The sequence below is a fragment of the Octopus sinensis genome, linkage group LG2, assembly GCF_006345805.1.
Source record: "Octopus sinensis linkage group LG2, ASM634580v1, whole genome shotgun sequence".
NCBI classification, from domain to species: Eukaryota; Metazoa; Mollusca; class Cephalopoda; order Octopoda; family Octopodidae; genus Octopus; species Octopus sinensis.
This window is the reverse complement of record NC_042998.1, coordinates 38,508,360-38,534,436: the sequence shown is the minus strand read 5'-3', so window position 1 is coordinate 38,534,436 and position 26,077 is coordinate 38,508,360. Positions and strand designations below refer to the sequence as shown.

The 26,077-nt window shown below is 36.1% G+C and overlaps 1 protein-coding gene across 1 annotated transcript in view; it reads left to right on the top strand.

The window, feature by feature from the left end:
- The window catches only part of LOC115230791 (substance-K receptor-like), a 328,598-nt gene extending 313,968 nt beyond the window's left edge, over positions 1-14,630 (top strand). The window contains exon 3 of the mRNA XM_029800921.2: positions 13,404-14,630. Within this exon, the coding sequence (XP_029656781.1) occupies positions 13,404-13,646 (243 nt within the window). The 3' untranslated portion in view covers positions 13,647-14,630. The remainder of the gene's footprint in view (positions 1-13,403) is intronic.
- Positions 14,631-26,077: the final 11,447 nt, after the last annotated feature.

Sequence of the window (26,077 nt, the reverse complement as noted above, 5' to 3'; positions counted from 1 at the left end):
ATACTTGTTTGTTTGCTCTCGTCGAGCAGGAATACCTATTGCTTCTACAACTAAGGGTCTATTTTAGTGGGGAATTATGTGGAATATAAATGTTTTTGCTAATGTTTACCTGCTCCGCCTCCTGTTTTTTGTATGATATATTGCAGTCTCTCTGATTGTAAGTGTTTAGACTGGAAAATGGCGCACACTTAGCGCACCAACTAGCAGAATCGTTACCGAATCTGGCAAAATGTTTAGCGGCGTTTCGTCCGCCTTTACGTTCTGACTTTGCCATTCATCCTTTCTGAGTTGATAAAATAAGGAGCATTTCGGTACTGGGAGTCGACGTAAAATTGCTAGCGTTGTGCTAAAATTGGAAACCAATATGGCGTTTGGGTTCATGAGCCTGTCGACTTTTAGGAAAAGGTTTATATGTCCGTGGGGTATTGTTAAGAAGGCTTTCAATTTTAGTGTTTTCAATATATATTCATTTTATTATTTAATCTAAGGCTGTTCATGTTGTTTTACGAGGGTTTTCGACACTTTCGTCAAGTCCACTGGTTGTCAACCATTTTTCACCTATGGGCCCTTTTGATTCCCGTTTTACTCGGATGGACCTTCACAACCATACGATGTTTAAAAAATCCTATCATATTTTTTATGATTAAATACTAATAGGAATTGTATTAAAAAAAATTAAAATATATTGTGTGTGGTAGCAGTATATGTAATTTATTGCGCATAGATTTTAACAACAAAATTTTATATAGATCCACAACGGTCCTGTGCCCCCACCCACAAGGGTCATATGGCCCCCGATTAAAAACCACTACTCTATGCTCTACTCTACACTTCGTATATATTTTGTTAATATAATACACTTTATAAGAGGTTTGTGAATTTTAAAGAAGCGTGATATCTGTTTCAGTGAAAATCTGTGATTTATTACAGCTTTGTAGAGTATGTTTATTTCAATCCTTTATTCTTTTGGTCTTATATCTTATAACTGTGAAGGCAGGAAGGCGTCATTTGATCCGGGCTGAGTCTGAGGTGGTAAACATTAGGAAATCTATCTTCCTCTGTAGTTAAAACAATTTTTTCCTTGTACGATTTGCTTTGATTTTGTTTGGGGTCTGCTGTGTCTGATTCGTTTTGAAATGTCTGTTTATGAGGGCCAAGTGTACATCTTTTAAGGAATGCTTCTTACTGATTTCTCGATTGCTCAACTACTTTCTGTATATTGTACTTTTCTGTAATAAACTGTCGCCACATAACACTGAAATGTGCTACAAAATCCGAAAACAGTAACAAAATGAGCCCCGCAAAAAAAAAAACAACATAAAACAAGCTAGGAAGACATTTGTAGATGAGACAGCATTAATCTCAAAATTGTCCACAAAAATAAGCGATAAATAACACATGCTACACTCTTAGCAAAGCACAGTTCTAAAGTAAATATACATTTATTAGAAACAGAAATGACCGTGCGGTTAATGACTTAAAATCAACGTCTGACTAATATTATACAAATCGCATTTACTCTACTATTTGAAGGTGGGGGTAAAACACAGGACTTTTGTTCATTCTGAAGATAGATATAAAGGCCAATAAGCTTTGATAATGGATTTAGGAACAATATTGGACCATACAAACTACAACGAACTGGTGTGAAAACGCGGAACCTTGATTATAATGGAGAAAAGTGAGACAGTCGTCGGTACAATACAACGTCTAAAAGAAAAGCCGTTTAGTATATATGAGAAGAAAAAAAACAATAAATAAACTTCATGATTATAGAAAGAAATCAAAAGAAAAATATACGACAGGAATTTGGTAGAAATTGATCAAAGAACAAATAAAGGAGGTTTTTTGTGATGAATTTTAGATTATCGGGAGAGATCTGTGATTGCGGGAATCGTACTCGGAATTGCAGGATTGTAAAGCAGGTTTTTTTTACCTACAAAACCATGTTTGCATCAATTACACTGATGCGTGGGCGCGCGCATACATACCTACATTTCACTGATTTATTACCAGAATAAATACGTGTGTGCGTGTGTATCTCTATGTATATATGAATTACGTACAAATTCCTGTGTGTGTGTGTGTGGTGTGTGTGTGTGTGTTAGTGCGAATGTCCGGAGAGAGAAAGAGAGAATAGATCTCTTTATAATACTGATGCTAAATCATAGTCAGCGGGGAATGGTGAGAACCTTCATTGATTGTTTCTAGTTGTATAAATGAAATTCTAGCCTTGTTAGATATACTTTAGAAAGTGTTTTGTTTCCTTCGAGGTCGGAATATTTTATTCAGAATATATGTTTGGCTTGTTGCTGCTATTGTTATTTAAACTGTTGCAAACGATATTAATGGAATTACTTTTATTCTTCAGGATTGGTGGAATATTGTAGAGTAATTATATTTCTTAGACAACACAGTCTTTAGCTCTTATCAAATAATACATACACATACCAGCGTGGTAGGTTTAGAAGAGCCATCACTGAATGTGCCTGTTTAGAATATCATCGTGTGGATATGGTAAAATTATGGCAATGGAAAGAATCAATCAGTTGAATACCAAGCTGAGTGAATTGCTCAAATTTACAGACGTACAATAACTTTCTAAGCTTAAGCTCTGCTTGATCTTCTTTACCCTTTTGTCCTTCAAATTTTACATCCCTGATTTCAAATTCAATGTGAATCGTTGCCCATTTCATTGGCCATATAATCTGTAACATTCGCGAATTATTACGTAAGATGAAACCAAACCTCATAAACGCTGGTTTCAAACTTCTGTGTTACTCTGAATATATTTCTCTTTAGATTAAGGGGTTACCTGGAGACAACCCTTTCTTCGTCGCGCAACAATTAGAAATGTTTTCAATTCTAATTACTACTTACTTCATCTTAACATTTATTTGTATAATTTATCTCTCTGTGCCAGTAGCTTTAATATTACAGTCTGTCGTGTGAAAAATTGAAGTCCAAATATTATTTAAGCATACAAAAGTAGTATAGAGTAATTATGTATTAAAGTCTGTTACTTTTTCTATAGGTTTCTTTTGCTGAACAGCTAATTTACGGAGACGTCAACAAACCAACAAGGGTTACCAAAAGGTGGTGGAGAAAGACACAAATACAAAGACACACACACACATAATGATTCCGTCTACCAAGTCTATTCAAAAGGCTTTGGTCGGGGTCTATAGTAAAACACTCACCCTCGGTGTCACTCAGGTGGGACAGAACCCGGAACCATGTAATTGGGCAGCAAACTACTTAGCATATACAATGCATGTACACACACACACACACACAGACACACACACACACACATACATACAATGCACACACACAAGACAAGAATAAGTAGTGTTCATTACATAGTTTTCTTTATTGTAGTAAGTTTGACTTACAGCTATTTCCAGTAGTCATTATAGATTCATTATTGATAGGTTGACTTCTGGTAACAGCTGTAAGTGAAATTTACTATTATAAAGAAAAAATGTAACGACCATTATGTATGCGTGCTTAAAAACCGGTACAACTAGAGCACAACCATGGATTTACAATATAGACTGCTCACGAACTATAGCCTGAATATGCGGAGTTCGTTAATCCAATCAATACTGTTGGCCTGGTGTACTTACAAGGTAGTTTGCCCGGATTGATAATCCCTCACTTACGACACTATTTTATATATATATATATATATATATATATATATATATATATATATATATATATACACATACTTACTTATGTATGTGTGTGTGTGTGTGGTGAGAGAGAGAAGGAGGAGAAAGAAAGAGAAGCGTGTGTGTGTGCCCATTAATTTTGAGAACGCCCAGGTATATCTTTCTATGGAAATTTCTAACCAACTAAATTAGCATGTGCTATATTTTTTTATGATGTGTTTAAGGCTAAAGTATAGGATGGCTGGGTTTGTTCTTATAACACTATAATGCATAGTGCAAAATCCAGTTGATTCTGTAGGTAAATGGATAGAATCTGATTTATCATTCATCATCAGGAAAATAATAATGTTTTAGGGGATGGATGTTGTTAGATCACATGATATTAAATGCTTGAATTAGATTCCATTTTGGTTCAAAACTACATGGTTTACTATTGGAAATCTTTATCGGAAATATATCAGAATAAATCTCGAATGTGTGTGGAATTCTTACTAGATTTTATGTTTGATACATTTTGCAATAATTCTGAACGAAGTTGTTCAGATAGATGTAAAATTATTTGTAAGAGACAGCTTTTTCAATTGAAATTTTGTAAGGAAACAGATAATTCCATTACCTTGCCTGTGATGTCGTTTGAAGTTGATATGAACATCAGTGAGATACTGTTAGCGATAGATTTTCCACATCATGACTCCAATAAATCTTTTGCGCTTAAGTAATGGTAAGAATATATTGTGAATGCAATTAAACGTTTGTAGCATTCAAAACCTACATTAAAGCAAAGCTTTTTTTTTATATATATATATCCGTATTTGTAGTTCTATTTGTGTGTATGTTTGTGTGTGTCTATGAGTGTATGTGTGGAGACTGTATTGATCAAAAGTAGTACTTACAAGATAAAGTAATAGAGGATAAGAACTCGATACAAGATAGAAGCTACACCTAATTCATTTACTTTTCAGACAATATTGATTCACTTCCTGAACTCAACGCAGATTTACGCGACATACCGAGAGAGTACTATGCTGATATCTTTCCTACATCTAAGCAACACAAGTGATACAAATTGCCTGGAACCGGGATCTAAATCAGCAGCCTAGCTCGATGAAAACTTATTTAACACCGTGCTCGTCACAAGAAATGTCAATATCAAACCTGTCAGTGAGTCAAGGATCGGGCTGGAATGATCATATAAGGTCAAAAAGCCTTTACGACTTGTGCTGATACTTCGGTAAACTTATCTGTCACCGACAACCTTCAGGAGACTAAGTACGCATTATATATTAACAAGTAATCCAGTCGCCAACCCCAGCATTGTGGCGAAATTACAAATCAATTATATTTCTCTGCCTTTTATCGATCACAAATATTTTCATATATATATATGTGTGTCACTATGTATATTAGGTTGTGTTGTTTCGTGAAATCCTGCATGTGTTTGCCATTTCTATTAATGTTTTAGTTGAAAACGAAGAGTGAAAATGCTGGCCGTGGCCGGCAATTAAGGAATGGTTGTGTGCTGGGATTGCACTGATTGTGTTAGACAGTAGTGACTGTTGTTTTCCAACAGAGTAACTCTCGAGTTTACTTAAGTTGCAGAAGTCTAAGTATCTTATTCCTTACTTTGGCTGTTCTGAAAGTTTATGATGTTGTCAAGTGTATATTTATTGGGATCTTGACAACGCTGCGTAGCGAAAACCGTTGTTCAAATCCCATGACATCGATTTTTTTCCTGAAGAATTCTTGGAGTAAATAGATTCAAACTATTTGCACACTCCGACGATTACGGCGATGAGGGTTCCAATGGATCTGATCAACGAAACAGCCAGCTCCTGAAATTAGCGTGCAAATGGCTGAGCACTCCCTGGACACATGTACCCTTAACATACAGATTGTATCTGTGAAGTTCGTGTTAGCCGGTTTTTCTTTCTTTCTTTGTAAATCCCAGTTTCACAGGATTTCTACTTTGGCATTTACTAACATAACCGAGTGCACCAATGCTTTCTGGTTACTCTCCCCAGACACAACAGAATGACAAATTATTATCATGGTAAAGGAGTTGCAGGTTTCCAGTGAAACAGGCCATGATCTTAACATGACGTCAAGATTCCAGTTGATTCCAGCCTGATCCTTGTTAGTTTATCCCTTTTCGTCACACTGGGCGGTAGCTGTGCTGAGATAGGTGCAAGTCAGCGAAAGAAAGTATATAATACTTTCTTTCGCTGTCTTATAGAGTGTTTGAGTGTCGGTTTGTGTGTCTGGAATGGGATAGCTTACCTCATGGGCAGGTAGAAGCTCTTTAACCTTGGTTGGTACTCTACCTAGGAGAAGGAAATCTCCGAAATAAAACCTGAGGCCTTGGAAGTTCCTGGTTTTATCAATTTTCATGTCACACCGGCGAAAGTCTTCTTGGACCAATAGGTGGGGGTAGTGTGGTGCAAGCTACACCCACTGAAAATTATTAATCTACACAGGTACTTCCTGTACTCCGAATCTTAGTAAAATCATTGAATCGGCTGGTTGGCAGAAACCTACAAATGCACTTGTAACTTACTCTAAAATGTGTCAAATAGATTCAGTAAATGGCAAAAAAGGCTTGGGAACGTCAGGTGTCCAAATATATGTATGTGTATATATATATATATATATATATATATATATATATATATATAATATATATATATATATATATATATATACATATATATATACATACATACACACACACACAAGTATATGCATACGTACGCATTCATACATGTACATAAAGCGCAATTAGACACACACTCGGACCTCACACAAACATATACACAGACATTGCCCACATCTTTAGAAATTTTGAGACCGAACGATACATCGATGATTCATGACTTTACATTTGTTGGTTGTTAATCACAAGCAACTGTTATGCTCGTGGAAGCAATAGATGTGTACCAACCTTCCTTTTCCCCTTGAAAGGTGACCTACAGTATATTCGTAATCTAGATTCATTTGAAGTTATATTTTTTCAGCTTCGAGCAAACTGGTAAACATAGCAATTATAAATAAACAGAAAATGATCTCGTAATGGAATATCGCGCTTCTTCTTCAAGTATAGAATGATTAACTAAAGAATATGATCTGAAATCATATTGTTAATAAGAATTTTCTTTTGTTTTGTTATAATTTTCAACGATTTTCTGTCTCTGATTAACTTCATGTCTTTAACAAGAATATTATCGTCGCATTTTCTCATATTTTGGCATGTATTAATGATCTAACGACTTTCGCTGAAAGTGAAGTTGCAGCGTAGCTTTGTTAACTAAATTATTAAACAGTTGATTCTGTAAAGTTAGAGTACCGAAGCTTTTGTTCTTCAGTGTTTTCGCTAATTGTCTGTGACGTTCGTTCTTTCACCGTAGAGTATCCTTTTATATCTCTTCTGATTCGGAGAGATGAATCGTCTGTCTCACTTGTAACGGAATAATATTCTTTATAAATCTTCATTTTTTATTCAATTCGCATTTGTTTACACTTTTTCATTCATAGCATCTTATTAACTACGAACTTTTCTATCATTTAATTAGTTGTATCTTTCAGATTGTTGATATTTCAGCGAACCTTTTTGTCATTTGTAGGTTAACTAGTTATTGCTTACTAACCAGAATACTGTCAGTTATGTTCTCGTTAACTATGCAATCTCCTTCCTCTTGTCTGAGAATATACTCTTTGATATTTCGTTTAATGATTAACTTTGGTTTGTCTAAATTGGATTCTTCATATACCTTGTCATTGGAACCACTTTTCAATTACGGCTTTCATTATATATTCCCGGAATTTAACGTTTGGGTTTCAATTTGTACAGAAATTTTGGAAGATCTCAGTATTTTATGCTCACATTATAATTTAGTAAAATAAATAGAAACGGTGATTACACGCAACTGCAAACACCCGAATGCTTAAAACCAAACTTATCCGCCTTAAATAATCGATTGAAAAGGAACGGCATTAAAGAAGAACAAAAATTCTCTCAAAATAACATCTTTGAAATCAACTTGAAATAGTTACGTAAAACAATACGTGGAAATAACATAACAGTGGAAATTAGAAGCTGTTTAGAAATCCGATTCTGAAAACGAAGGTTAGGCGAAAATATAGCTTCTTAGAATTATGTGACAATAAACGATTTTGAAAAGTCATCTCTCCAAAGCATAACAATGTTTTAACAACATCAAAAGTTCGTCATTTGGCAGACGGCAATTGCAGGCAATGCTCACCTACACCAGCTTCTTACAAAGTACGTGGGACGCTCCTTATTGGCAAAAGAAAATGTTGCTAGACGCCAACAGATGACTCTTCAAGCAATTTATAAGGAATCACCGAAAAGAATCATTGAGCACTTACAAAAAAAGAAATGAAAAAGAAACTAATAATCCTTAGAGAACAGAAGGGGTGTTCAGCCAGATCACATGCGACAATTTTCCAGCCCCTTATTAAAATAATGCTACTGGATAATGTGAAAGTACACAAAAGGAGCATGCTATATGCTTGGATATCTGTATTTGACAGATGCATGATGATAACTATAACCGAAGAGTATTTCCAATAAAATCACCACTCTAAAGATGACGAATGACTAAATGAAACTTTTTAATTGCCCCACCATTACTGGTTTGTCAAAATGGAAGTGGTACATGCATTTGATCGCACTATTGTGAATTTCATTAAAATAACAATGAACTATAAGACTGTACTAAAAGTAGACAACATCCAAGCTTCTTAGAAGTATTTTCTAGAAAATGGTTGGACAATTGATCTCATCCCGGTAGATTTTAATACTGCCTTTATCAATCTCCGTGAGACCGCTCAGGTGGCTGTCAAATCATATATTGCTCTCTTAAAAATAAAGTGCCCATTAGATGACTGTAGTCGCTGAATACAGAAAGTGATCGAGTGGTTTGGCCGGTTTATTCGATCAGAGCTGACCGTTGGCTAAACAAATTACAAAAGCATTCTCAATAACAGTATACACGTCTGCTACATGTTTTCGTTGGTTATGACTTGCAAACAAAAGCTAACTCAAATTTTCGTCGCGACAACAACAACAACATGATCCCAATTGTATCAAATTTCAAGTTTAATAAACTTGAACAAAAGTGGCAAAAATTGGGGGGGGGGGCATGGTGATGGGATATAAAGTAAGTATAGAGCTTGACTTTATATGGCCTACACTGTAGCTGATTGCTCAATTCAATTAAAAGAAATTATGCTGTCTGAGATAGCGAAATGCAAAGTGAAAGTATAAACAGCAACACCATGTTATCACTACTTGATATATTGAAAAGAGGATTCGCAATTCTCGGTTCTTGCCATGTTCGGCCAAACTTTGTACATTCACTTTCGTGACAAAAGAGTTTATCGTCTGTTGGCAACTTACTATTCCCGGTATGAATGTACATACAAATCCCGCCAAGATTCTCCATAGATAGCAGCATGGAATGATGTTCACCCCATTGCACTGTTCGGTCTTTTCGGGGACTGCATGATGACTGAAAGCCTGTACATGCTAATGGCTTGCTTGTGTACTACGAATCTTCTGGTTTAGTTGCAACATTTAAAGCAGTGGTACTGGTTTAATGATAGATGTAGCATTTAGAGCGAAGACGTATTGGTCAAGTAAAAGCATAGTTCACCAAGTGTATTCCCCTTTTACAATCTTATTCAAGTGTAATTTCATCCCAGGCTGTTGCGTAGAGTTTGTTGTTGCATATAAAAATGATTTGTAACATCTTTTACGATCATATTCAACAAAAGCAAGTAGCAAGTTGAAAACCACGGGGAAACTAAATAACAAACATTTCATATTGCTTCTTGGCAATAAATAATACCCTACTAAATTCTCTTCTTTCGATTTACAGCTGCTGAGTAGAAAAATTGTCGCATAATGCATAGTGTATCTCTTTAGTTGATTTCTAGCTATGCAATCAATGGAACGTAGGTAAGGTATGCCCTAGTGCAATAAGCGAGAGCCATACGGTATGAGGGGCACTAAAAAATGCTTTAATAGTATATATATATATATATATATATATATATATATATATTATTCATGTTACTGAGATACGTTGTTTTCAACTCTGTCAAAATATTTGTTTTTCAGTCTTCTTCATGCAGTTTTCAAAGACGTTCAATTATTTCTGGAAATCTTCTTGAGATATCTCCCCAGCCCTACTCCAAGCCCTAATTTATCTGCTTCTTTGCTAATTTCATATTAAAAACTGGAAATATAGGCAACACAATTCTCGAATTGATAGCTGTATCCTTTACATTATCATTAAAAATGATAATACAAATACATGTTTAATTAAAACTTCAGTGCGAATCTAGAGAGTAGCAATACTAAGCACCAACACTAACCCCATGGACTACCTCCAATACATTAGAAACAAAACATCCCGTATTCTATCTTTTTTCCTTCCATTCTTTATAAGAGAAAAGGTTTATCGTTCAATATGTAGCTCAAATAACAAGGGAACATATATAACCCTGCAAATATTTTGAATTGCCCTTAGAAGGTTTCGGTGGAACGATGAATAAGGCCATATTTTCGATGGCCAAGTCGTTTTTATAATTGTTGGTTTAGTGCTTATTTAATGTAACCAATGATTCATTGGGTATTAGGAATTCGGTTACCATTCATTCCCCACCCCCCATCCTTGCAATCCCTCCCTTCACGAGATTCTAATTTTTGAAAACCGTAAATCTCTGAAAATCTTTACATTAATTATTTCATATATTGTTTTGAGTCAAACTTTTGCCCTATTTTGGCAACTTGAGGCGGTGGGCTGGCATAAACGTTAGGACGCCGGGCGAAATGCGTAGCCGTGTTTCGTCCGCTGTTACGTTCTGAGTTCAAATTCCGCCGAGGTCGACTTTACCTTTCATCCTTTCGGGGTCGATTAAATAAATACCAGTTACGCACTGGGGTCGAGGTAGCCGACTTAATCCGTATGTCTGTCCTTGTTTGTATCCTTTGTGTTTAGCCCCTTGTGGGAAATAAAGAAATAGATATTTCGTCTGCCGCTACGTTCTTAGTTCAAATTCCGCCGAGGACGACTTTGCCTTTCATCCTTTCGGGGTCGATAAATTAAGTATCAGTTGCGTACTGTTGTCGATCTAATCGACTGCCTCCCCTCCCCCAACATTTCGGGCCTCGTGCCTAGAATAGGCACTGTATCTAGTCCATTGCACAATATTCCTCAATCTTTATTCATATACGTTGCTATGTTTACTCTAACTATTGTGCACAGCAATTTCTCTCTTTTTTCAATTCTTAAATAAATACAACAGAAATTTGAGTTCTTTAAGGAAATTCAAAATAATATTAGAATACTTGTGGCTGTAAATTATCACTCACATCATTAGCAGCATCCAAAAATGCCGTTCCGGTGCAAATCAATGGAACAGGATGTTATTGTATGGAACGTAGGTAAGGCATGCCCTTGTGCAATAAGCGAGTGTATGACCAAAACCACTACATCACTGCACTGAATATCAGCTGAAAAACTTTCTGATTATAATGCTTTGAGGAACCTTGAAAGTAACAGTAATATAAATAATTATAATCAAAATGGTTGGCGGTATTGCATTCGTCTTTACGTTCTGAGTTCAAATTCTGCCGTGGTCGACTTTGCCTTTCAACATTTCTGGGTCAATAAAATAAGTACCAGTTGAGCACTGAGATCGATGTAAACGATTTACCTCTTCCATAAAATTGATGGCCTTGTGCCAAAATTTGAAGTCAATATCGATAACCACAGTAGTATATCTAGGACAACAGAAAGTTTATTTGGGTTTCATTTTGAAGGCTATAATTTTACCATGAACGAAGAATGAATAGCAACGAAATAATTGATATGTAAAATAAATAGCAATGCACGTAAACCACTCTTATGCAACAATCGATGCTAATTTTGTTGCAGCATAAATACCACAGAGTCTGATAGTACTGAACTAAAACGCCTTCTCGTTTATTTAACGTTAACATACTTAGAGAAAATGTTTCAAGATAACTTCCCTTAAGACACATTTAGCTTGCTTTGAGAGACTTTGAAACATTGATTAGGATGTTTAGAGTTATTCGCTGAGAAAATATCTAATTAGTTTCGTATAAACATTTCTGAGACATATGAATTTCTGTTTGTTGTTAGTGTTTTCGAAGATGTTTGTCTAGGTTTTGTCATATTGTATATATATTGTTGATTAGTATGCATTTTCAATACAAGTTATGTCTGCAGTAAAAGTTTCATATTGCATGCTTAGGAAAACATCAAATGATATATAATAGAATATATAGAAAACAGTTCTATTCCTTTCTATAGACATCAAACGCGTCGTTAGGGAACATGAACGAGTCTAGGAAAAAAAAGAAAAGTAAAAAGCTAAAACAGATCAATTGTTTCAAAGTCTTGACACTGTCCTTCAGATAATTTCACATTGATCTGTAAGACATACAAAACGGAACTGATGCATAGAACATTGCCTCCAAAACCTTTGACATGTCAACCGCGAGTTGAATAATGTAAAATTGTTTAATATTCAACTTTATTGTTTGCTTCGTATCATTTGCCGACTCATTTCGAAATGTAGAAGAAGTGATATAAACATTGATTATCACGTTTTGTAAATGAATATGCGAGTTTTTACAAAGTGTAATGTGCATCCCCACGGACTGGTATAAATATATTGTATGTTAATGTGCCTGATACAACATCGTATAGAATCCTGTATCGCTTCTGCGCGATAAACTTCTCATTAATTTCAATTAGTATACATACGTACATACATACGCACGCATCTATATAAATGTATATGTGAACCTATGTGAGTCAGCGTGTGCATGTCTACGTTGTACATGTGTGTGTGTAGGTGTTTAATGAGCGGTTTTATGAAAACAGAAATGATTCCTCTGGGGAATACAATAAATTAGCCTCAGTTCAACAGAAACACTTCAACTACTTCTCGACTGCGCTGGCTGGCTGGCTAGCTGGTTGGTCGGTTGGCTGGATTCTCGCAGAGGGATTTGTCGTAATGTATACTTTACAAATAATGCTTGTAAATGCATACTGATAAATATTAATGAAGAAAACGAATTTTTTTCATGGCTCAACAGAATCACACACATTTTATTTTACAAATTTACCTACCCTGTGGGGAGTGAAAAGCAAATTGTCGGATCATTAAAATATATTTAAGAATGCACAAGATTTTAATGAATTTAGTCCACCAGTACTTCACAACTTTTAATCGATCTACAGATCCTCGTTATGTTAGAGCGATTAGCGTCGATGCTAAAACAATATGCAGTTAAAGTTACAGAAAAACAAATAAGTGATCCCCTAGCAATCTCAGGTTTTGTCTTTAGTCTTTACTCGTTTCAGTTATTATGCTGGGATTCCACCTTCAAGAGTTCAGTCAAGCAAATCGACCCAGTACTTATCCTTAAATCCTGGTACTCATTCTATAAGTTTCTTTTGCAAGCTATGGTGGGAACAAAAAAAAAGACATACGCATATACGTGCATATATATATATATACACACACACACACACATATATATATATACACACACACACACACACACACACATATACAATGGGCTTCTTTCAGTTTCCGATCACCAAATGAATGCCTTGTTTATAATTATACTAATTTTTATTTTTCTGTATTTTCTTTTCTATTTTGCAGGCTGACTTAGTTAACCTGTGCGTGAAAATATTTCCATGTTGCATTTGCTTGAAGAGGCTAATGAGACGAAGAATAAGCATGTCCACCTACGACACGGGTGTCTTCCGCCGGCAAAGTGCCATTCACTACAAGGCAAGGACGCGTACAGCCTTCACTAATACGACACCGAACGGAAATATGCGAACGGCGTTTCAACCACACAAGTTCCACGCCATCGATATGAGGATGGAGCAAATAGAATAAAATTGAGAACACCAACTTATCAAAGAAAATTATCACTGTACGCATACATACATATATATGCACACATATATGTATTCATAAATACACACACACATACATATAAGCACACACATTTATACTTATATATACATATATATGCCTGCATATATGCATATACATACATGACTGTTTGTGCGCTTTTATCTGTGTGTGAGTGTGTCAGAGCGAGGGAGTGCATATTATGTTTGTGACGTTTATGGTTTTGTGATGTGTGCATATAACTGTAGTTGGGAGTTCCGTTAGAACCGGAGCGAACCAGTATTAAAGAAAGATATTCAATGCGTCGAGTGCAAGGTACGCTCATTTATTATGACGATAAGAGTGACTCTTACAGAATTGCAACAGCGAGGTCCCATGTGTGCGCGTGTGTGTGTGATGTATGTGTGTATGTATACACATTTATTTTTACCCATTTATGTATATATCCATGCGATTAACGATTCATGAAAAGTATACGCATAAAAAAACACAACTATTAGGGCATGCAACTGAAATTTGCTCCTTACAGCTCTTTCTATGTATGAGTGTTTGAATGTGTGAAGGTTTATTAAGCACTGTCTTGGAGACACTCTTGTGAGTTTTAATGGCTGGTATCACTGTCCGAGACAATTTGGGAGTCATAACAGTCGATTCTCTCTCTAATTTCATGGCGATAAGTAGATAGGAAAGAATACATTGACAGTCTATAACAGAGATAGTATTTCCAGGATTTTTTCTTGATAACTAATTCAATTTGATTACACAGTCAAAATCCAATCTCTCATTTTCACATAAATCTTTCCATTCTTTGCGCAGTACTTCGTCTTGCAGGTCATTAGGCCATATAAAATGGTAAATAAAGATTTTACATAAATCTATATCTACATCTCTCGCTCCTTCTCCCACTCACTCTCCATATATATATATGTGTGTGTGTATGTATAAGTGTATATATGTATGTATATAAGCGTTTATGTATATATATATATATAAGTGTTTATGTATATATATATATATATAATATATATGTATATAAGTGTTTATATATATATATATATATGTATATAAGTGTTTATGTATATATATATATATATATATATATAAGTGTTTATGTATGTATATATATATAATATATATATATATATATATATATATGTATATAAGTGTTTATGTATATATATATATATATATATGTATATAAGTGTTTATATATATATATATATACATACAAACATACAATCATAAATGCATACATACATATCTCTATTGGCAAGAAACCTTGAAATAACACTGAATAATGACAAACATAAATATATTCAATAGCCTCCACGTATCTTTTGTTACATCGACGGGGATTGCTCATATTCTTCTTCAAAATAGTGACCAGTGTTTTCTCCACACAGCATTCTAGTCATACTTGTGCGCTTGGGTGCTTTATTATAATATATTTCTGTCCCTCTTTCCTCTGTGTATTAATGCTACGTCAATAAAATTAACTACTCAAATTTCACCGATCTTCTGCACTTGACTTCCCAGCACAGCTATTATTCAGAAGTTTATCTAGACATCACTAGACTAGTACTAAGTCTATATGCATACTCGTGGAGGACATCATACTCTGATAGGGATATAGTAATGTAGTCCCTTCAGACAGCTTGGCAACAAATTCAACACACAGAAGCTGTTTCATAATATGTACTTTATGCTGGAGCCAAGATACATCGTCGAAGTTGCATCTCAAAGAGTTCCTCTCCTTTTCAAACACAAAATATGATGGATGGATATATATATATATATCCTTATCCTGTTACTTCGATCCACCATCTATGTTAGAAAAGAAGTAAGAAATCACACATGTTGAAACCGAAACAACATGCTCACTGATACCAGTCTATCGCTCTTTATGCTCTTCTTCCTGGTCTGTGCATATCGCACCACCGCCAAGATACGCTGGCCTCTCCTTATCCAATAAACGCTTTTCCATCTTCTTCCTCTCCGAAATTGCATTCCTCTGGGACAATCTTCCTGTCCCTCTTTACGGGTATCAATATAAAGTAGTTGAAATTGAACATCCACATCGGCCTCACCAGTATGGAGGACTTGCAAAGATAATATTATGAAAGAGAGGTAATGAAAAGAGGGAAAAGTGGAAGGGTAAGAGAGAGAGAGAGAGAGAGAGAGAGAGAGAATGAGAGAGAGAAAGAAAAAGTGAAATGGAAATTAATATAGATTTCTTTTCGTCTATGTAGCTGTAAGAACAAATTATATATATACATACATACATTATATATATATATATATATATATATATATACATATACACACACACACACACACACACACACAAAGATACATTTGTTAAATATGCGTGTTCCTATCTTATGTGTGTGTGTATGTATGTATGTATATGGATGTATATATAGAAATGAATACATATAGACATATATATATATATATATATATATATATACATACATACATACATACATACATACACACATGTGCGTGTGTGCGCGCACGCGTATTATACAGCTGTATCTGCGTGTGCGTTCCTAGATATATTTTTCTTTGTGTACTTGCCAAAGTATGATTTTGGAACCAGAATCGAAAAGCTGAAAAATCTAATCTTATGACGAGCATGTTACCCGCTAGTCATAGACATGTATATACTAAATTCTACTTACACGTGATAATACAATTACGTGTCTCTGTATGATTGTGATTGTATGTCTGGCAGTATTTCTGCTTCGAAATAGCTGTGGGTGGAACGTACATAGTTCATTGTATTAGTTTGTGTGCCTAATATGACAAAAGAAAATACGATTTCTACGATACTCAGCTATTGTTTGCATTAATCCTAAATGCGTTGAAAATTTCGAATAAAACATCAAATATTCATATTGTATGGGAAAGTATCAAGTTTAATCGAAGAAAAGAAGAAAATTTAAGACAAAAGTATATATTTAAAATTATTATTTATATAACAATATAAACACGTACCAAAATATATGACATTCAACTATATGTTTATGTGTGGGCGTGTGAGAGTGTAGGCGTGTGTAAAAAATTAAATCCATAGGCGCAGGGTTCAGTCCCACTGCGTAGCATCTTGGGCAAGTGTCTTCTACTATAGCCCCGGGCCGACCAATGCCTTGTGAGTGGATTTGGTAGACGGAAACTGAAAGAAGCCTGTCGTATATATGTATATATATATATATATATATGTGTGTGTATGTGTATTTGTTTGTGTGTGTGTGTGTGTTTGTCCCCCTAGCATTGCTTGACAACCGATGCTGGTGTGTTTACGTCCCCGTCACTTAACGGTTCGGCAAAAGAGACCGATAGAATAAGTACTGGGCTTACAAAGAATAAGTCCCGTGGTCGGTTTTTTTCGACTAAAGGCGGTGCTCCAGCATGGCCGCAGTCAAATGACTGAAATGAGTAAAAGAGTATATTTACAACATGTGTGTGTGTGTACAGGTTTCGCTTGTGCAATATGTCAAAGATAATAATTATCTTTTCAACATTAAGTTTCTTGTTTTGTCCATTCATTGATATTCGTTTCAAAGTACATTGTTATGAAACACTATTACACTTTATTCACAAACCCTTCCAATTTCCTTTCTCTGTTTTTTTTTTTTTTTTTTTACTGTTACAGCTGTTGATTAATTTTTTAATGATTGTTTAATCAGTTTCGAGATTTTTGTGATTTATTACGATTTCTTTACGATGTTGCGTTGTTGTCTTTAAGTAAAGAAAGGAATCTTAAGTATTCTTATTTCATAAATGTTAGTTTCTATAATAAGTACTTTTCGGTCAATTAGCTCAAATAGAAACCCACAATTTCTGGGAATTATTAGTCAACATTATTTAGAAATCTGTTAACATTTATTCTGTGCAATGTTTGGTAATTGTGTTTTTTTTCCTTTTTGAGTTTTGTTTTAAAACAAAAAAGAATAACTGAATAAATCATATCTACTAAATGCAAATACAACTTTTCCTTATTATTTATTTACTTCAATGTATGTTTTATTATTTTTGTAATAATTTTTTTCTAAGCAACAGCATTTGATGTATTACATGAAATAAAGAGAAAAATGATCATGTCGGGATGAAAACAAAATACAATTTTGCAGTGGGAATATTAAATCTTAGACAAAATTTTAATATTTTCTTGTCATAAAAAAATCCGGAGCACCAATGAGATCCTTCCTTGCCAATTTCGCGATATCAATTTCTGGTTAGTTCAAATATGATATACTTATTTAATCATATTATTTTCTGGTATAGACACAATTCTAACATTTTCTCCCCGTCTCTATCTATCTATATACCTACCTACACACACACACACATATATATATATATATATATATATATATATATATATATATATATATATATATACAGACACGTCTTTTTTGTTTCAGCTAGGAACTGTGGCCATGCTGGAATACCGCCGTTTTGCTATACTGTTATTACTGAGAGCCTCCTCTAATATGTGGCACTTGGTGAAGAATGGAGTTTGATGTCGCTACTCTCACTTGCACCTCCTGCCGTGAGGTAAGTTCATCTGGGAGTCTTAACAGGAAGAGGTCAAACCTTGATTTAAACTTTGTGCAGGTTCCTCAGGCTCTTTGGGAGAATATTGAAAAGCTGTGGGCCCCTGAAACCCAGGCTGTTGCAGTAACTGGTCCTGAAGCGCGATGGTATTGCTGGGATCTTTGGCACTATGCAATGTCGACCCGTTCTGGCATTAGTGTAACTTTCAATGCCAAAATTTGGCACAATTGCTTCCAGGATCATCCAGATGTATATTACTGCATATCTCTCCCGTCTTCGCTCCAGGGAGTAGAATCTTAGCTGTTTCAGCCTTTCTCAGTAGCTGAGCTGTTGCAATGAGACGATCTTCTTTGTGAAGCTTCGCTAGATTGCTTCAAAGTCCCTTCTTTATTTTACACTGTTAGGTGGCCATAGCTGGGAGCAGTAATCCAGAGGACCATCATGGTTTCCTTATCTCTGGTTCTGAATGTTCTTTTGATCCATCAAGCCAGTCGTCTGCACTTTGTCGCCATCCTGGTAATGTGCACTTAGAAAGAGGTATTATCACTCATGTCGATATCCAAGTCCCTCACTGATTTAGGGTCTGGGATTGTAATACTCAGTGGACCAGTGGACCCTGTAAGTTTCATATTCAGTGTTGGATGCTGGTAGCACAGGGCTTGGAAATTTTCAGCATTAAACTGCATATTATCTTCAGCCCATTGTAAACTGAGTCTACCTCCTGCTGCAGGAGGGCAACATCGCTGCGGTTCTGTATTTTCGTATCATCTGCATAGCTAGCAAGGGTGGCTATCCGGGCAGTTGAGGACATATCTGAGAGGGCCACTAAGAAAAGCAGTGGTCCCAAGACAGTGCCCTGTGGAACACCACTCACTATTTGTGTTTTCATTGAGGTGGCTCAATTGGCCACTACTGCCTGACTTCTATCTTTCAGAAAGTCATGTAACCACTCTCCATGTTTTCCAGCTATTCCGAGATCACGAAGTTTGTGGCATATCATACCATGATCCACTTTATCAAAATCTTTTGCAAAATCAAAGTATATTAAGTCCATATTTGAATTGTTGAGTAACTGCCTCAGCAACCAGTCATAATGTTGTAAGAGCTGGGTCAGACAGCTCCTACCTGGTCGAAAGCCAAGCTGGGTATCACTCAGCAAGTTATTTTCTTCAAGGAATGCGATTAGTTTCCCTCTGACTATCTGTTCCATGACTTTGCTCATGTGTGAAGTCAGAGAGATAGGCCTATAGTTTTTGGCATCTGCTCTGCTTCCCCTTTATGGATTGGGTATATTATTCCTTCCTTCAACTTGCTTGGCAGTCAGCCATTTGCAAGAAAGCTCTGGAAGAGAATCTGGAGGGGTTTCGCCAGAGCACGCTTACACGATTTGAGAAGGATTGCTGGGAAGTTTGCGTCCATCTCATCTATGGCTAATAGTATATCTTCTTCGCTAATGTCGATGTATTCCATCGTAATTGCCTCGCTGGTTATAGGTGAGGCGGCAAAGAAGTCCACTGGTTCGTTCACTTGTTCGTATTTCAACGGGGTGGTAAAGACACTTTTGAACTGGTCATTCAGTACCTTACTGATCTTAGTTGGACTGTCTGTGAGGGAGCCATCCTTTTGGAGGAGGGGTCCTATCTTGCGTACTGTGGCTGTTTCTTTCGCATAATGAAAGAAGGCCTTTGGGTTTGACTTAATGTTTTTATAACCCAGGCTTCTTTGTCTGCTTTCTCCCTCACATAGGATTGTTGCAGCCTTTTTTCGATCTCCATCAGTGTAGTTTTTAGGTGGGATCTTTCGCTACTTTTGGGATGTTGGTTGAGGCGATTTGCATCCTTCATCCGTCGTCTCATGAGGATCTTCCTCTTCCTTGGAATCTTGCTCCTATTTGATTTGGCCTTGTACTCTGGGACATATTGCTGGAATATGGCTTGCATAACAGACATGAAATATTCTAGTTTCATGCCAATGCCTGGTGTGGAGACATTTCGGCTAGTCGTGTCTGACGATCTCTTTTCGGATCGATTTCCAATCTGCTTTGTGGAAGTTCAGATTGGAGAGATTTTGGCTGCTTCTTTAAGGCTGTATGTCTCTTGCTACTTTCGGCCCAAACATAGTCAGCTCTATTATGTTGTAATCCGAGACTAATGTCGGCGTCACTTTCACGATGTCGATATTCCGAAACAGAGGTCACGACAGTGACAAATTGTTTTCTGATAATGCAAACTTCTTAAATAGTTAATACATATAACTTTGGAAGCATATGCTATGAGATATGAATTAAGTAACGCAAAAAGTATGATACAAATGACTGCAGGGAATACTATTCATTATTCTAAAATTGGAAGTATCGAAACAAGAGAAAAATTGAAAAGTAATTAAGTAGATTAAAAGAAGCCAAAAGAGAGAGAGAAAAAAATCAACTGCAGGTACGTATATCTACAATATAACAATTTTGGTATGATTATAATTAAAATTATATAACATAACCGGTGTCATGGCTGTGTGATAAGAAGTTTGCCTCGCAACTATATGGTTCCGGGTTCAGTCAATTCACACGCAAACATATACACAAAACGGTACTGCTTTGGCCTGTGATCTACAAGGGAAGTTATTTTAGGTTACTTTTTAATTTCTAACATAAAGTAAACTAAAGAGTGACCTAAAGTAATCTCCCTTTAAAAATGTAGATCACACAACGTGCTGGTTTCTTGTAAAAAGCAACAGCCTTCGTCTCGTTGCTGATCACACTGTAAAAATCTAAGCCTACATCTTACACGGTTTTAGAAATTGAAAGGTAAACTTAAAAAGCAACCTAAAGTATATATGTGCGCGCATCTCCATTGTAGATCACATGCACCCACAAAACATTCATCCACAACAAGCATTTACAAACTTGATATAGCGCGTAAAAAGCGGTGAAAGGCGACGAGCTGGTAGAAAAGTTGGCACGCGGAGCGAAATGCTTAGCGGTATTTTGTCTGTCTTTATGTTCTGAGTTCAAATTCCGCCGAGGTCGACTTTATCTTTCATCCTTTCTAGGTCGATAAATTAAGTACCATTTGCGTACTGAGGTCGATCTAATCGACTGGCCCCCTCCTCAAAAATGTCGGGCCCTGTGCCTAATGTAGAAAAGAATAGTAAGGCGGTGAGCCAGCAAAACGGTTATTACGCTGGACAAAATGATTAGCGGTGTATTGTCCGTCTTTACGTTCAGAGTTCGAATTCCGCCGAAGCCTCCTTTGCGTTTCATCCTTTCGGAATCGATCAAATAAGTAGCAGTTGAGCACTCTCCAGGACATTCTGGCCTTGTGTCAAAGTTCAAAATCAATCTAACACTCAAATCACATGCATACAACCGTAACAACATATTACAGCAACCTCGAGCCCCCAAACAATCCACCTACATTCACACATCCTGTTATCAAAATATTCCCGCACAGACATTTATTGCAAGCATACACAAACATGTATATACGCAAAACCAATACACAAATACTTTTAACTCGATATACACATTCTACAAACACTGGAAGCGGACACACACAATCTTGCTACAAAAGAAACAAAACGGCCAACACATGTGCATACACTCACTCTAAACATATTCAAATGTTAATTTGTGTTTCCTTCGATGATGACGAACTTGAATCTGAAACTTTAAAGACTTCTCTGCTTCTTTGAGTGTTAATCCAATCCAAAGCTTTTATCTTGTCTTTGGTGTTGTTGTTTCATTCTAAAAGGAGAGTGAAATTTATTGCAAATTTCATTTTGACTGGGACTTTAATTTTCGTCTGATAGCTAATTTTATTAGGCATTAATTGAATAAGCCGTCAGGAGAAACTTACAGCGAAGTTAGAACGAATTATATAATTTGCGTTTTTTTCTGTTTGCTTGCATGTGTGTGTGTATATATATATATATATATAGTATATATATATATATATATATGTATATATATATATATATATATATATATATATATATATATATATATATATATATATATATATATGTATATATATATTCATGAAGGTGCGTGGCTTAGTGGTTGGGGTATTCGGTTCACGACCTCACAGTCGTGAGTTCAACTCCCGGCACCGCAGTGTGTCCTTGAGCAAGACACTTTATTTCAAAGGGCCAGCCTTGTCACATACTGTGTCACGCTGAATCTCCCCGAGAACTACGTTAAGGGTACATGTGGCTGTGGAGTGCACAGCCACCTGTACGTCAATTTCTCGAGCAAGCTGTCCCGTTATATATATATATATAAAACACACTAAGTCAAAATTTATACGCACTCATGTTTCTGTAATTTGCTAAAACAAAAGTAGGCGTTGAACAATTCCATCACGTTCGACCATAGTCTCCTTGCTTTAAGATGCACTTCTTCCACAAGCTTTTTCATTCCACCGGAGAAAAATATTTTCGGCTGGTCACTTCCTGCGCTTCTTTGTCCGTAACAGATTGATTACCTTGTAAAGGATGTTTGAGTGTTCCAAAGAGGTGAGTGTACAAAAAGGAGCGAGATCTGGAGTATATGTAGAGTGTTGCTGCAAATTTGACAAAAGTTCTCGGTGTTAGGTGCCAATTGTTGGTTTCAGTTTGTTGGCCAGTATTTCCCTTTACAGAAGAGAAGCTTGTCTTGAACCGTGTCTAATTCGCAGAGAACATGCCACGTCATCAATGTTCACTGATCGGTTCGCCAGATCCATCGCTCGAGTTTAGTGAATCTTCAAGTCAGTGGTGGACGCTGATGGGCGTCCTGCTTCGTTTTCTTGCTTCTCCGGCCTTTTTAAAGGTCCCAATCTACTCAGACACTCTTCTACGCTGTAAAACAGCTGGGTCTGTATTGTACTCAAAGCCTGTGACAAATTTCAGCCCCTGACAAACCTGACTAGAGAAACTGAATCACTGTTCTTCGTTGGTACACACTGTCAGTAGAGCAGCCATGTTTACTCTGTAAAGGTGCACTATAACAAAAACAATCAGGTGTTAGAGTTGGCGGATTTCAGGAGGCATAGAAATTGTGAAGGATGTAGTGTCTCGACAGCTTTCGACTGATGCGGCTAGTTTATTCCATGCTTCAACAATTCTGAGCGTGAAAAAATGTTTCCGAAAGTCATGGATGCTGTGCTGTTTTTTGATCTTATGAGCATGTCCAGGAGCGTTAGACCCATGAAATTCAAGAATGTACCCAAGGTTGTTGTTGGAAAGATGGTGGATAATCTTGTGGATATCTATTGAACCAGTTGCTAGACGTCTGAGCTTCAATGTCCCCGTGCCCAGGGAAGCAAGACGTTCAGAATATGGTAGATGCCTGACGGCGTGTATAAATACTAATTTCAACTAACTATTAAAATTATTAAAATTCAATCTTATATATGCACAGAAAAATCTTAACATAATACATTTAAAGTATTTCAATAATTATCTTTCTTGGTATGAATATTTTCATTTTTAAATCATCTTTTTTTATTTTCCCTCTTCCTCTAAAAAAGCTACCGTGACAATTTTTTTTTATATTGACGTTTATCAAATTAAACTGTTCCTCATACCATAAATGCGTAATAAGCTATCATTTTAACAATCTATGATTTGACTTTTAATCTAACAAAGCAATAAAACCTTATTTTAAAATGTTCTTAAATTGTTTCAAAACAAATTTTCTAAATTTTCTGAAAGTTGCAACTTAATATCTTATGCCGACAATATTCTTTCTGTCGTCATCGCCATCATCATCATCATCATCATCAAGGTTCTAACTTGTTAAACATTAAATATCAAATTTGCGCTTTCAGTTCAAAAATGTTAAGTTCGATAAAATACATCTTAAATAAATAAAATACTGAAGTCAATTCAATCGACTACATTTTTACTGAAAATATTGTGGAATTTCTGTTCTGAAGTTTTTTTATCTTTTCACCATTCTCCAACAGACTTATTCACCCTCAAATGATGCACCTTCTTTTCGTCAGGCTTTGTAGTATTATCTATTCAGAGCACAGGACTCTGCTTGTCGACTACGTTTGCTTTCACATGAGGTTTATTTTGTTGTTTCTGTTGCTTTGTTGTTTTATCTTATATGACTTTGAAATACGCCATTGAATGGCAATTATTTTTCGAATGTCTTGCGTTACTTGTTTTATACTGACTACTATCGAAAGAATTTGTCCGTGTTGTTTGTTAAGAAGCGATTGTACGGTACATGCCGTGTGCGTAATTTAATGTTCTGTTATTAATATCGGTATCATTTCTGCTTTAAATTTCATATTCCACATTAATATTTCCATTTCAGAAACTCTGATAATTTTTCTTCATCCTTCCAGACGTTACGATCATTAAATAGGATTGAAGTACCATTCAGGTGACAGAGGTTCTTGTTCTTATTCCTGAGATTTACTTGATTATTGCACCTGTGTGTTCACCTGAGTTTTCTCGTTATTCGAAACAAGGCTACTCCTGAGTATCGTAGCTAGATCTGTTTAATATAATGCTTCCTGTACACACTTAAAGTGACGTCCAAGCGTGGCTGTGTGATAAGAAGCTTGCATCTCAAGTGTAAGGTTCCGGATTCAGTCCCATCGCGTGACACCTTGGGCAAGTGTCTTCTACTATAGCCTCGGGCCGACCAAAGCCTTGTATGTGAATTTGATAGACGGAAATTGAAAAGAGCCCGTCGTATATACTCTCTCTTTACTCTTTTATTTGTTTCAGTTATTTGACTGCGGCTATGCTGGAGCGCCACCTTTAGTAGAGCAAATCGACCCCGGGACTTATTCTTTGTAAGCCCAGTACTTATTCTATCGGTCTCTTTTGCCGAACCGCTAAGTGACGGGGACGTAAACACACCAGCATCGGTTGTCAAGCAATGCTAGGGGGACAAACACACACACACAAACAAATACACATACACACACATATATATATATATATATATATATATATACATATATACGACAGGCTTCTTTCAGTTTCCGTCTACCAAATCCACTCACAAGGCATTGGTCGGCCCGGGGCTATAGCAGAAGACACTTGCCCAAGATGCCACGCAGTGGGACTGAACCCGCAACCATGTGGTTGGTTAGCAAGCTACTTACCACAGAGCCACTCCTGCGCCATACATATGTTCATATGTATGTGTGTGTGCCTCTTTGTGACTGTGACTGTTCGTCCCCCACCCATCGCCTTAAGTCTGAATTTAAAACTGCAGCAAAATCTTTAAAACTGTACTGAGGGCAACAGCGATGAACACCCATGACAGCATGTCTTCAGTCAACTTACTTGGTTATATGTTGGGAACATTCTCCATCATCTGTTCAACAGCGACAACCATACTTTCATATGAGTCTTCCATTCACTGGCTTGTGTTTAGAATTCCTGATTGTTTGCTGGACTTCACTTTATTCATATAACTGAAGCCGAAAAAATTCTATTTGTAACGTCAGTAATATTGCGCACAGAACTGATAATGAGGTCACGTTATTTTCTTACTACTACTACTACTACTTTTTAATGTTTACCGTTTATGTAAACACAGTAGATAATAGTTATTGAAAAGTACTAGAATTTGCCGTTGCCTAACAGAACTCCTGTTATATACTTTATCTTGGTTATCACCAAAGGCTTGTGCTTGCTTCTCTTCAAATCACTTTTGTGCAAACAAATTTAGAATTCGCACGTTTTAATCTTCGTTGTGTCCACGAACAGACTTATGTTCTTGTCCATGAAGTAGTATAGTTTATCTCGAATTCTTCTCTACTATATTAGGTATTCAGTATTTGCATGTTATAAATCAATATTTTTCTCTCTTATTTGTTACACATTTTAAGTCGTTTTCTTTTATT